The sequence below is a fragment of the Amia ocellicauda genome, chromosome 11 (genome assembly GCF_036373705.1).
Source record: "Amia ocellicauda isolate fAmiCal2 chromosome 11, fAmiCal2.hap1, whole genome shotgun sequence".
Classification (NCBI taxonomy): domain Eukaryota; kingdom Metazoa; phylum Chordata; class Actinopteri; order Amiiformes; family Amiidae; genus Amia; species Amia ocellicauda.
The window spans coordinates 24,602,117-24,615,198 of record NC_089860.1 but is presented as its reverse complement, the minus strand read 5'-3'; the positions used below and the strand labels follow the sequence as shown (position 1 = coordinate 24,615,198).

The following is a 13,082-nucleotide window of genomic DNA, read 5'->3' as shown; positions in this document are numbered from 1 at the left end:
ATCAGTCAGTCATTAAACTGCTGTAGCCCCAGGTGTAATGAGACACAGCAGATCTCAGCCGTCAAATTGCTGACTTGACAGGAAGGCATGGCTGCACAGAAGACTCTGAAGGAGAGGAGTATATATTAATTTCTCTGCTAGACATCCAGTCCCAGATGATGAGGCGAGACACAGTGTATGTTGACCCGAGTCATGCTCACAGGCCACTGGCAGGTTTCCCATCTGGTCACAGGAGAGCCAGGTGTCACACCGATTATTGTGATGGATTGTGGCTGTTCTCACAACCGGCTCAGTTACTGCTGAAGGTATTAGGCCCAGCTGAGCATGTGTACCAACACAAAAGATGACACTTCATGTCGAAAAGCAGCATTACTTTGGAAACAAGAGTCTTCTTAATTTGGTGGTGTGCTATTAGCCCCCCCCACCCAGTCACCATCCCCCGACAGGACCCCCGTTAACATAAAGAGTCGCCGCACTCGGTGACACATTTTTTACAGGGTGGTATTCATGAAATGTTTAACAATACAATCTAAATTCCCTACAGTATATCTAACATGGATAAATGTTCAGATTCTTGATACTGTTCTTATTTTATTTCCACCTTAAAATGTGTCAGACGTTGTGAATTGGCTTTGCAGCAATTCTGAATACAGTCTGTCTGGGTAAACTGCCCATTCCCCAGGGCCTGCTCTGTCCGGGGATGGAGGAGGTTAATGAAGAGTGTGGCCCTGTAGGTCAGAGACCCCTCTCTCCATGGTGAGTTAGTGCAGGGGGGTTAGGGTCTCTGAGCTGCTGTTCACCTGCTTATCCATTAACCAGCGTTTGAAGCCCAGGCTCGGCTTCCTCCGGGCAGGGCTGCTTTGAAGTCCCGCGGCCTTGGGTTTCACAACAACAATGATGATGACGATGGAGCCGACTTCAACCAGCTCCACTTCAAATGGGAGCGGAGGAAGTGCTTTTCTTTTTTACTTTTTTTAAAGAATACAGGCTTAGCATTCACACCTTACGGCATACAGCGCACTATGCACACCAGCACACAGCGTACACGTGCACACCGGCAAATCAGCAAACCAGCAAACCAGCAAACAGCACAGGATAGCCCAGTATAGCTCAGCCCAGCCCAGAACAGAACAGCCCAGCAGGCACTGTTGTTATCACAGCATGCATCAGGCAGCAACAAGGTCGGGCATATTAGCTGGGAAGTGAACTCTTGCAAAACAGCTCATGCTTAGCCTAAGATCAATGATCCGCTGTGTTGCCCCTCTGTTGCTGTCTCTTTGATTTCCACTGCAAGCTTTCATGAAAGGGGTGAGTCAACAGGGCCTAAACAAAGACGGTTTTCAGCCCTCCAATCATTATTCATGTAGCCAATCTAAAGAACCCGTCGCTCCGCCGTATGATTTCATTAGGCAGCTATGTAACAGTGAAACTTTTTATTTTTTCCTTGTAAGCAAAAAATTCCGATCCTCCCAACACTGTCAAGCTTGTGAACAGCCCTCAGCTATTGTTGGGTTTAAAGAGTAGGTGCTTTGTCCCAGTTTATGGACTGATATTTTTAGATCCTCGCCTCTGTTACACACAGACCCTGGTGGATGAGAGTCCAGGCTTTCTGGCTCAATTATGCCTGCCCTCAATTACACGACCCCTGTGTCTGAGATGCAGGCAAGGGCTGTTCGTTTCATTTTTTCATTTTGACTTTTAACTGGTCAGGCCTTCAAAGCTGTCACTGACCGCTGTCCAGCTATCTTCCTTTCTTGAATTAGTGTGCTCATACACCAAAAGTGCGTTAGATTTTGCCTTGCTCTTCTGTAAGAACACGGCATGCTTAGCTACTGTGTCACGTTTGCATACCACCACAGCGATGCATAATGCTCAAGGACATTGGGGGGATAGAGAGCAACTGTATTCAGAAGACAGGGGGGCATCAGTTTTACATCAGTTACCAGTTGTGCTGAAGCAGGAATGCCAAAACACTGATATTGTAGTCATAGCTCCTCAGATCCACCTATGCAAATGTATTCAAATTAAGACGATGCAGCATCTAGTGGCTTTTGTGGGCACGTCTGTGCAGCACATATGAAAGTCCCCTTTCATATTGGTCACACAGACGAGGTCATAGGTTAGCTTACACAAAGACAGCATTGGCAAATAAAGAGTATGTACGTGGGTATGAAACATCTACACTTCGGCACTACCAGCTATCATTTTGCTTGAATACAGCCACAACATATTCCCATAGCCCCAGGACATCCCTGATAGTGGCAGGCTGCTTAAACTCACTTCCAGCGCCGAGTTTTTTTTCAGGCGGAAAGCGATTAACCTGCTCTGCCGGGGGTCACGACCCCAGAGTGGTGCCGAGGTGAGGGTGTGTCCGGCGCCTTGATTACCAGACCAAAACTACAGCTGCCCGGCTGTGTTACAGAAGACACACTGCAGTCACGCCCAGCCACTGCTTTGAAGAAACACAAATCCCACAGCCAGGCCAGATTGAATTACTCTCAGAGGAAGAAAGCAAAAATACATATCAATATATAGATACCTTATTTATTTCCCTCCACGTACACAGTTCAGTTCAAAGCAAACCAACATTTCAAAACATTTGAAAACCTGGTAAAAGATCTTTGCTTGTGGAGTTATTGATAGAAGTTATTTTCTTTGTTGACATGCACGTTTGTGGGTTAATGTCCCTTAGATTTACCTGGATTAGATGGTGAGTGTGTGTCTAGTGTTCTCAGTAAAGGGTTTGCATTAGTCTCCCCCACATTGTTTCACAAGAAAAAAAATACAAATTCGGCAACCCACGATTAATGCTCTTCCCCTCTCCTAGATAATAAAAAGAATAGCAAATGCCTTGACCACAACACTTCCACATACTGCGAGTAAAGCACAGTGTGTTTGGGTACACACCGGCTGTGTTCTGATCTGGAGTCGATGAGTTGCCGGGGTATCTCTCCATGAGCAACCTGGCATTCATCCACACAAAGGATTGAGAAAACCCTTCGGATTTTTTGACTTGGCCAATCAAAAAACTACAATCACAGAAACTGAGGGTTTCCCTTCTGTCGAATTCACCTACGTGCAATGCAGTAAGTGTCTCACTGTCTCACCGAGATTGTGGACACCGCAGTCACACACTGCAGAGCTGGAAGGAAGCAGCGTCAACATGAGAAATTCAATCTGACACTCTCCGGCTTTGCTAAAAACACCTCCAGTGTTTTCATAGCTGCTGCTGTTTTGCTACGATTGCAATTAAAACAACATGTTGCAGTGTTGTTCTTCCTCTGTCATCGTTTCCACACAGGCCATGAGTGGACAGCAAGGAAAATATAACACACACACACACACACACACACACACACACACACACACACACACACACACACACACACAGAAAGTGCAGCGCAAAGACTTTCCCATCAATTAACTTATTTATTAATTTGGGCAACTTGTATGAATACAGCCCAGTGTCTGAGATGGAAATGGGTGAACTTATCAGCATGTTTTATCAACATGCGGACAGAGGTCATTCACTTCCCACACGACAAGGCGTGTTAACCCACACGCTGTCCCAGACCTGTGCTACTAACCATAAACCCAACCTTTCTCATAATGTAATGCAGCAGTACATTTGCAAAACAAATAGGTTTTATTCCTTTATTGTTATAGGATTTAAAAAACAAAAGGATCATTGTTCTGGGTTAAGTTTTAACATATGCTCTTCATTCTAGAAATCCCAAAGATTTTCATTTCAGGAGGGAACAATAAACATATTTTAGCTCATCAAAATTATGGACAGCGCTGTATTCACGTGATTCACTCAACAGAGATTACTTCTTCAATGACAGCCTCTCACACTCACCCCTCCACCGCCTTCACTCTCCTCATAGTCACACACAAACACACCATGCTTAAGCACAAGCTGGTTTCCTCCTGCTGAATGTATTATTTGTCAAGTGTTCGCAGCATATAAAAATAAATGTATTTTCTGGTCTCTAGGAAGCCCAGCGTAATAAGCAATTGTTTCTAAGCACCAGGCTCTTCCTAGCTGACTTGCTGTTAGAGTTTAGGAAGGAAATGTGGTTATCCTGGAACACAAAGGACAGGGAGCAACGCCGGATTGTCCTGGCTTCTGCCGGTGATGCCATTTCCTCAGTGAGGAACGTTCCGTTGACCCGACCACTTCTTTCACGGTCGGGGGGGGTTTGGCGGTGGTGCGGAATTCAGTGATTGTGACAATGACTTCTTTCAAGGCATGGGGTTGGTCCTGATTTTATTTTACTCCAGTTTCTCGCACACGGTGCTCTAGAACCATGCTAGAAACACTGATGGTCTGACCTTATTTTTTATTTTTCCCCTGGAACAAACATTTGGATTTTGACAATGAAGTTAAGATAGTAGGATCCTTTGGGGAATCTGTGTCTTTGTTTTACACCCATCTTTAAGATGAAAAGACACAACAACACAACAACAACAACTCATGGTCTGCCTGATAGGGAATGCAAACACACTGGCCATTTTGAACTAGGAGAACGTTTATATATATGACATGGTGAGTAATGGACGGAGTACGAGTTTCAGCACATGAATGCAGCATTTATATCTAACTAGTAAGAATATCTAACAGGCCTCATTGTGTACTTGCGCCTGAAACACCCTTGGGTCCTCATGAGTGTACAAATCCCGGGCCTGCTGGGACCAGCCTTTGAGGTGAGGTCAGCGAACCTGCCCTCGGTCCAGTCTGTGCTGCCCGGGAGCTCGCAGGTCAACCCGTGACTTGCAGTTCTAATGTAGGGGGAGCTGACCACACACACTCTACATACAGATTACTATAAGCAGCACTTCCAGAGAGGTTAAAGTACTGCGTTTCTCATTCAGAAACACAGTGCTGGTGCACAATTATGTATCAGTAGCCCCAATAACTATAAACTTTGTGTGTGAATTAACTACGACCAAACCAACGGGAGGAGTCAGGCAGGAAGGCCCCCTCGTGTTGGCAAGGTTTTTGTAGGATCTTATCAGCTACTCCCTGGTCTGGATGCCTCCAAGAATGCATTCATCTCACACGATCTCTTGGTTAATAATTGACTCCAGGGCAGGATCTAGCCTGGGTGAGGACGGCTGGCCAAACAGGAACGGCGGGAAGAAGCAACACAAGGCCAAAAATATCTCAGGAACAAAAAAACACCTCAGCGCACTTACTAAAAAAAGACACAGCAAACAAGCCCCCAACAAGAAATAAATAAATAACTCCCCCCGGAGGCCTTGCACGCTGCTGCTCAGGGTTATTTTTTCCTGCGTCCAAGAGGAACAGGAAGGATGATTGTGAATCAGCATCTTGGATGTAAACAGAGCCTAGCCAAGTCTCCACCTGCCGGCCGCCCCCGTGCAGGGAGAGTTGGTGGGTGGGGGGCGGAGGATCAACCAATCAATTGATCACTCACTCTTGGGTTAATATAGCACCGTCCCCCAAGGCAATGTAATGGAGCGCTGTGGGGAGACAATGTATACAAGAAGTACAAGTTCACATGTACAAGAGGCACAGAGGAGGAGACTCAAACACCAACCCCCCGGAGGCTCCAAGGCTTAATGGTTGCCTCCCCCCTAGAATAACAGAGCCAGGGTTATGGAAGTGCTGTTATGATCAGACCTAGGCTGGCTGTCCAGCTCAGTGCCACAAAAAGCAGAGAACAACCCTTGTCCTGAATCTGGGTGTGATGGATCTGCCATCACACACCAGGGTTTCAGAGTAAGTAGGTACAGCTATAGCCACTCTCCTTCCTCTGCTCTCCTCCCTCTCCCATTGCTCTCTCTCTCTCTCTCTCTCTCTCTTCTCTTTTCTCTGTGGATGACCAAGAAATAAAAACAATTATAATAATGACTGTGAGCACAGGCAGCACAGAGAGAGAGAGAGAGAGAGGGGGAGGGAGGAGGGAGGTGGTGGTGAGTGGTAGGAAGAGGATTCTCTATGACATCGCCAGGGCAGCCCCACCCTCCTCTCTCCCACATCAGTGGAAACTCCACCGTCTCTCCCTGTCTCTGCCCATCCTGTGTGTGGAGGCCAGCTGGGGCCCTGTGGCCTCCGCAGTGGAGCCTCTTCCCACAAAGTCATTTTCCTGCTTTAGTAATCAAACTGTTTTCAATACAGTATCTATAACTATCCAATATCCTCTAACTTTTTAACACACTATTCCTCTCTATGTATCCATCCCTCAATCCATCCAAAAGCCTCCATCCATCTTCTTAACACACTGCATCTACACTGTCTGTCTGTCTAAAATAGTCTCACTGTCTATCCAGTGGTCTGTCTCCATCTCTGTAACTCTCTGCGGCTCATTCTCTTGCTCAGTTCGACCTTTGCATGGCAGCTTTCCTTAGGAAACCCAAATCGGCGTGTTGTTAGCGAAGGCACAGATATACAGATTCTACAGGGCACCAGGAGATCTTACTTAACTTTTATTTTCGAGCATGCCAGTTTCGGGTTTGATGATATCTTATGACAACTTAGTTCAGGGAGACAACCCTTCTGATCACAGCCCCCCCCCCATCCTCCCAAAGTCAAGACAAGTACATACTTCGGAAATCTTTAAACAGAATCCTTCAGCACAGCTCTTATGAACGAGGGGGCACCACAGCGCAGTGACAGCTGGTTCCTCCTCAGATCCTTTATTCCGTGACTAGGAGATGGGGGCGGGGGGGTGGTGATACCTTACAGATTCAATATCAAACCAGGAGACACAAAAGAAAAGACTCCTATCTTTCCATCAGTCTTAATCTCCCTTTGTGGTCATCCTGGCGTATATACTTTTGCTTTCTTTGCTGACATACCGGGGAGATCCGGTTGCATCGAGAGGGGAGAAGGGGTTTATTCTGTTACACACATTCAGCGCAGTGGTCTCGGGGGACCCCTGCGGCTGCTGGTTTTCGATCCAGCTGAGCTTCTTATTGAACCTATTATTGAACTGAAGATGGTCTAATTTCAACCTGGTCGATTGTTTTTAGCTCTTAAGCAGGTGGACATCGGTCAGGTAAGTACATGGAGGGCGGAGTGCAAACCAGCACACAGAGTAAGTCCTCCAGGACCAAAGGTGGAGACACTACAGTACAGTGTGAACAGGCCTCTGCAGTGAAACAGCACTGTATGATACACAGACTGCCGTCCGCACAGTGAACTTCACACAAGTATTTCCAACACCTTGGCTAAGAGGAATACAATACAAAATTTAATTTAAATGCATCAAAGTCACCTCACATACTGTTTACTTTAAAGACGCAAGTTTGAAGTCATTCCCAGCTTGACGCCTTAAAACATGAACCCAGCACCAAATCTGTCTATAGGAAAAAGTCTGTAGGAATCATCTCATTGTGTGTTTGAGCCAATTAAATGAATAAAGGCTTTTCCAGTACTAAATTGACCCTGCGATCACTCATACAAACCACCCTGCAGTGCTCAGCGGCTCACAAAACAATGGGATTTTAACAAAAGCGCTTCCCTGCCAGGCGGTCCAGCTCCTCTCCTTATAAAGTCAGGCGTTACTCATGATTATAAACAGGGCAGCGATGGAAAGGGCCAGGGTGCTCGCATAAGTCTTGTGAAGTTGCAAACAGACACTCTTGTATGTGTTAACTACCCCACATTGAGAAACCCCCTCCCCATTTCATAAACACGCAGCTCTGGATCTGGATAGATAGATAGGGCGCTTTGTAAGCAGGGGGAGGGAAAGGTGGATATAAACAGTGACACCCCGCCTCGGTGCAGAACCGGCTGAGCGGCGGGGCTGGGGTGTCAGAGGGTCATTGGACCGAGACCGGGGGCCTTTGCATAACGGGGAAGGAGTGTGCATCAGCCCGTTTATTGCAGCATCCAGACGAGGTCATAATTGATTTGCTTTAAGCACTGCCGCTAAAAGGTCCACCGAGTTCATAGCAGAGTTCTGGAGCAAGAACAAGTGCGACCCAGGCGCCTGCAATTCCCCAAAGACACTTGCCTTCTCATCTGACACCCCAACAGGTACATTACAGTTTGGGGCACTGTAGTATAACATGGCACTGTCATTGAACATGTGCAGTCCTCACTCCACGGACTCCACGGGAAACACCTGTCGCATCGATCTGAATATATAGCATTCATTCTGTATCGGTCCCATGGAAGAAGCTTTGCGAGTATTACAATGAAGACTGCCCCGTACATGAGGTCTAAAAGGGCAGGGAAGTCTTGCCCAAGCAGTGTGGGGACTGAAGCACCCTGACTGTCCTTTAGTCCACCGCTGGTTGTCCCTCTTTTCTGTGCTGTGTGAAGGAAGAGAAAGCCACCCAGACGTGCAAACCCGCCGCACGGACACTGGCACAGAGCACTCCCCAGTGGGAAATGAAAAGAAAAAACCTCAGCCCCCGATCACGGACAGAGATTTGCGTTTGGGCTACTCACAGGTCTTGCTGTCCATCGCAGGTTGTGGTCAGGACGGCTCCCTATCTGAAGAGGTTCCCGGAGTTGCGTCCGCAGCTCATGGTCCAGCGGTTCCAGCTGTGTGGGATACAGGCAGACTCCTCGGGCAGTAACAACAGCCCACTGCCTCACAGTCACCACTGGGTCCTAGTGCTGCCGGGACACTGGCGCTCTCCCCAAATATCACACTCAAATGACATGCTGTGTCGAGGGACTGGATCAACCGGATTGGCAAAGGCTTGTGGAAACGTGGGATCCCTCACATTGTCGACACAATGTAACTGTGTGCGTTTGCAACTTTCTAACTTTCCTGCGCCAGCCACTTCCATAGATACAGTTATATGACTTGTTCATGTGCATAACTAACCAAATCAATGGCACCGCACAGGCTCGCCAAAACAGAGCCAGGAGATAGATCACGCGTGGCCCCTGTACACATGAAAACAGCATTTTATTGAAATATAAGATATACATCATTTGTTGATACAGTACTGACAGGTAAATACAGTAGCTAGGTTGTTTTGTATACCGTTACAAAAAGAAAATGAAATAAAAATAAAATGTACAGTTTAGAAAATACCGTCATGTTGTTGTCATTGTCCGTTTGTGTTGTTGGTCTAATAACTTGAAGGAGGACGCGCACCAGGGCCTGCCAGCTGCTGCTGTGCATGAAAGCCTGAGCTGACTGGTGACTGTACTGCATGGTGTCTAACATTCATCTGCAAAACAAACCCCTCTAGTATTCCTGCACCATGTTGGGTTTAAGTGTCATAGATCTGCTCGACTGACATGTCCAAGCTCTGTGCTCTACAGGAGTCATGTGCACTGAAACGGGCCTTGTTCACCGACCTGTGTACTTGATTACTGCTGTGTTCTGGTCAAAAGCCATTACATTACACAACACTTTCATTATTATTATTATTATTATTATTATTAGTCTAGAACAAACATAATTTCTTTCACTTAGTCCATGGTGGCTAACCCTCGTCCTGGGGAGCCACAATCCTACAGGATTTACAGGTCTCTCTTAATTACCAGTCAATGGATATCTTGAACACAGGGACATTTAGCCTAATTAAAACCCATAATTGGTTCAATTAAGCAGTTAACAATCTGGATAAAACAAAAACCTGCAGACCCTGTGCTCTCCCGGACCAGGGTTAGCCACCCCTGACTTAGTTTTTTAGAATGAACTACTCCAGACCCTGTCCTGTCTGTCCACTGTGCTTCCTGTCTCACACTCTGTCTGTCTGAGTGGTGCTACCTGGACGCAAAACTATGAATCATAGGTTGTAACCCCACACCTAAACTCTAATAACATCCTGTCATTAGTTCTATTTAGGAAGAAGAATCTTTTCCTAATTGCTACACAGAACTCTAAGCAGTAAAATACAATAATAATAATAATAATAATAATAATAATAATAATAACAATTATAATAATATAATAATTGTAAAAGATGTATTATTATTATTATTAATATTATTATTAGTAGTATTATTATGTATAGATCAAAACAACTCTTAATACATTCCTGAAAACATCTATAGATTTTCGAGGGAATTCCTTTTCCCCGGGAAATAACATTCAGTGCTTAACCTAAACATGGTAATGCGGATGGGAGGGGAGAGGGATCGGCAGCATCTGCCTCCATAGCTTTTTGATACGTCATTAATTTCTTTACATCCTGTTTTGGTTTACATCATCACTTCATGAAAGCATCTTCCACACCAAACAAACTCCACCTGCTGCCGCTGTGTGGATATGAAACACATAGTGGAGCGTCTCACGTCAACACCTATCTAATGCCCATCTCCTTAGTAGTACAAGCTAAAACTAATGTGATGAATGCAAAATGAAGCTGAAGGTATGCGTTTACGATATGCCCAAGTGGATTACATGGTGTAAAATATATTTTTCCACGTGTAAATCAATATAAGAAACTGACGCCGCTCTTCCACACCGCGACAGTCTCATGGAGTGGCAGATATGATACCAACATTCGAGTCACGCTGTAATCTGTACAGCTTAATAAGGCAAAGCCCCACCTGTGTCTAATGACTTCTTAACACAACTGGTAATGTAATTAGACACGCCACAGTCATCTTGTGGAACAAAAGAAAAATAAATACATACAGAGTAAAACATTATCAAAATAAAAAGCTGAATACAATTGCAAAGGGAGCATTTAGTTGTCCCCCCGCCCCCAGCGCAAGCTCTGCTCAAGGTCTCTCGCAGATGCAGCATGTCTGCTCCCTTTGGCTGGAGTACATGGTCACTCTCGCTCTCTTTCTTCCTCTCCCTCTCTTTCTCTCTCTCTCTCTCCGATCAGAAGAGCCTGGCCTGCTTCTTCAGCTCGTTCCTCTTCCAGAGAGCTAACCGGTCAAACTCGGCGATGCTCATCCCAAAAACCTGGTAGAACTCCTCAGGGGATAAATGGCGCTGTGATCCGCCCAAGAAAGGAGAAAGAAAGGAAATACATTGTTACATTTCTTTTTCTTTTTGTGTGTTTCAGAAGCCCCGAAGACCAGGGTGGGGAGTAGGGTTAATGCCAGCTGGGCTTGGATGACGGTTTTTAAACACTGGAGAAAGGTAGGCAGTGTAAGTACCCGCCGGGTCTGCAGCGCTCCAGAGCAGTGCCCGCTTGACATCATAGATGAACCATCACTCACTCACCTCCAACCTGGCTCTGTCTACGTCTTTTGGCAGCCGATTCCGCCCCCTGGTGGTCACTATTAGAGTTTCATAGGGATAGATCTGGAGGGGGCAGAGGAGGGTGGGTATAGAATCAAGACACACTGGTACTCAGACGTGGATGTCGGCATTATAAAACCTGGCTTGTGTGTGTTCTTTTTTCTTATAATAATAATATAATTATTGTAACGGTTTTACACACACACACAAGTTGCCACACTCATAAACGGTTTCTTTGGTAAATTATTATTATTATTTAAAGTGCTTTGAGATTCCTTACTTAAGAGTCTGTATTCATTTTATTATGATTAATATTATTTCCTGAGTGTGATAAATCCAGTCTTAAAGCATCCATCTTCATACTGATATGGAACAAAGATCCAATTTAAAATACAGGGAGCAAACACTGCTGTCGTTGCCTCCTAACCCCTTATGCTAAGAGAAAGGTCAAAGGTCGATGAGGGCCTGGCCAACACTCCATGAAGGCACTGCACAGATGTGGAAGATCCAGCTCAGAAACTGTTGGGGATAGCAGGTGCCTGCCTGTTCCTTACCTTGTATTCTGAAAGAAGCAAAAAAGGAAAGAAGAAGAAATAGAGGATTTAATATTCACAAAATAAATACATACCTACATACATACATCAGGGCATAACATTGGCTCCTGAATATTTTTAGTAGCCAGAACAAATTTCTAGGGGCCATCCAGCTCCTGATTATAATTTTTAGTAGCCAGTTTGCCATTTTATGTCCTGTACATACAGTGGGGGAAAAAGTATTTGATCCCCTGCTGATTTTGTATGTTTGCCCACTGACAAAGAAATGATCAGTCTATAATTTTAATGGTAGGTGTATTTTAACAGTGAGAGACAGAATAACAACAACAAAATCCAGAAAAACGCATTTCAAAAAAGTTATACATTGATTTGCATGTTAATGAGGGAAATAAGTATTTGACCCCTTCGACTTAGTACTTGGTGGCAAAACCCTTGTTGGCAATCACAGAGGTCAGACGTTTCTTGTAGTTGGCCACCAGGTTTGCACACATCTCAGGAGGGATTTTGTCCCACTCCTCTTTGCAGATCCTCTCCAAGTCATTAAGGTTTCGAGGCTGACGTTTGGCAACTCGAACCTTCAGCTCCCTCCACAGATTTTCTATGGGATTAAGGTCTGGAGACTGGCTAGGCCACTCCAAGACCTTAATGTGCTTCTTCTTGAGCCACTCCTTTGTTGCCTTGGCTGTGTGTTTTGGGTCATTGTCATGCTGGAATTCCCATCCACGACCCATTTTCAATGCCCTGGCTGAGGGAAGGAGGTTCTCACCCAAGATTTGACGGTACATGGCCCCGTCCATCGTCCCTTTGATGCGGTGCAGTTGTCCTGTCCCCTTAGCAGAAAAACACCCCCAAAGCATAATGTTTCCACCTCCATGTTTGACGGTGGGGATGGTGTTCTTGGGGTCATTCCTCCTCCTCCAAACACGGTGAGTTGTGTTGATGCCAAAGAGCTCGATTTTGGTCTCATCTGACCACAACACTTTCACCCAGTTCTCCTCTGAATCATTCAGATGTTCATTGGCAAACTTGGCAAACAAGACGGGCCTGTACATGTGCTTTCTTGAGCAGGGGGACCTTGCGGGTGCTGCAGGATTTCAGTCCTTCACGGCGTAGTGTGTTACCAATTGTTTTCTTGGTGACTATGGTCCCAGCTGCCTTGAGATCATTAACAAGATCCTCCCGTGTAGTTCTGGGCTGATTCCTCACCGTTCTCATGATCATTGAAACTCCACGAGGTGAGATCTTGCATGGAGCCCCAGACCGAGGGAGACTGACAGTTATTTTGTGTTTCTTCCATTTGCGAAAAATCGCACCAACTGTTGTCACCTTCTCACCAAGCTGCTTGGCGATGGTCTTGTAGCCCATTCCAGCCTTGTGTAGGTCTACAATC

At 45.7% G+C, this 13,082-nt stretch overlaps 2 protein-coding genes across 2 annotated transcripts in view; both read right to left on the bottom strand.

Moving 5' to 3' along the window:
- The window catches only part of afap1l1a (actin filament associated protein 1-like 1a), a 33,874-nt gene extending 25,309 nt beyond the window's left edge, over nt 1–8,565 (bottom strand). Inside the window, exon 1 of the mRNA XM_066717079.1 lies at nt 8,426–8,565. Within this exon, the coding sequence (XP_066573176.1) occupies nt 8,426–8,441 (16 nt within the window). The 5' untranslated portion in view covers nt 8,442–8,565. The remainder of the gene's footprint in view (nt 1–8,425) is intronic.
- Nucleotides 8,566–8,875: 310 nt separating this feature from the next.
- ablim3 (actin binding LIM protein family, member 3) overlaps nt 8,876–13,082 on the bottom strand; it is a 91,323-nt gene continuing 87,116 nt past the window's right edge. The window contains exons 21-23 of the mRNA XM_066717074.1: nt 11,693–11,700; nt 11,121–11,201; nt 8,876–10,886 (exon numbers count right to left, since the gene is read on the bottom strand). Of these exons, the coding sequence (XP_066573171.1) occupies nt 10,773–10,886; nt 11,121–11,201; nt 11,693–11,700 (203 nt within the window). The 3' untranslated portion in view covers nt 8,876–10,772. The remainder of the gene's footprint in view (nt 10,887–11,120; nt 11,202–11,692; nt 11,701–13,082) is intronic.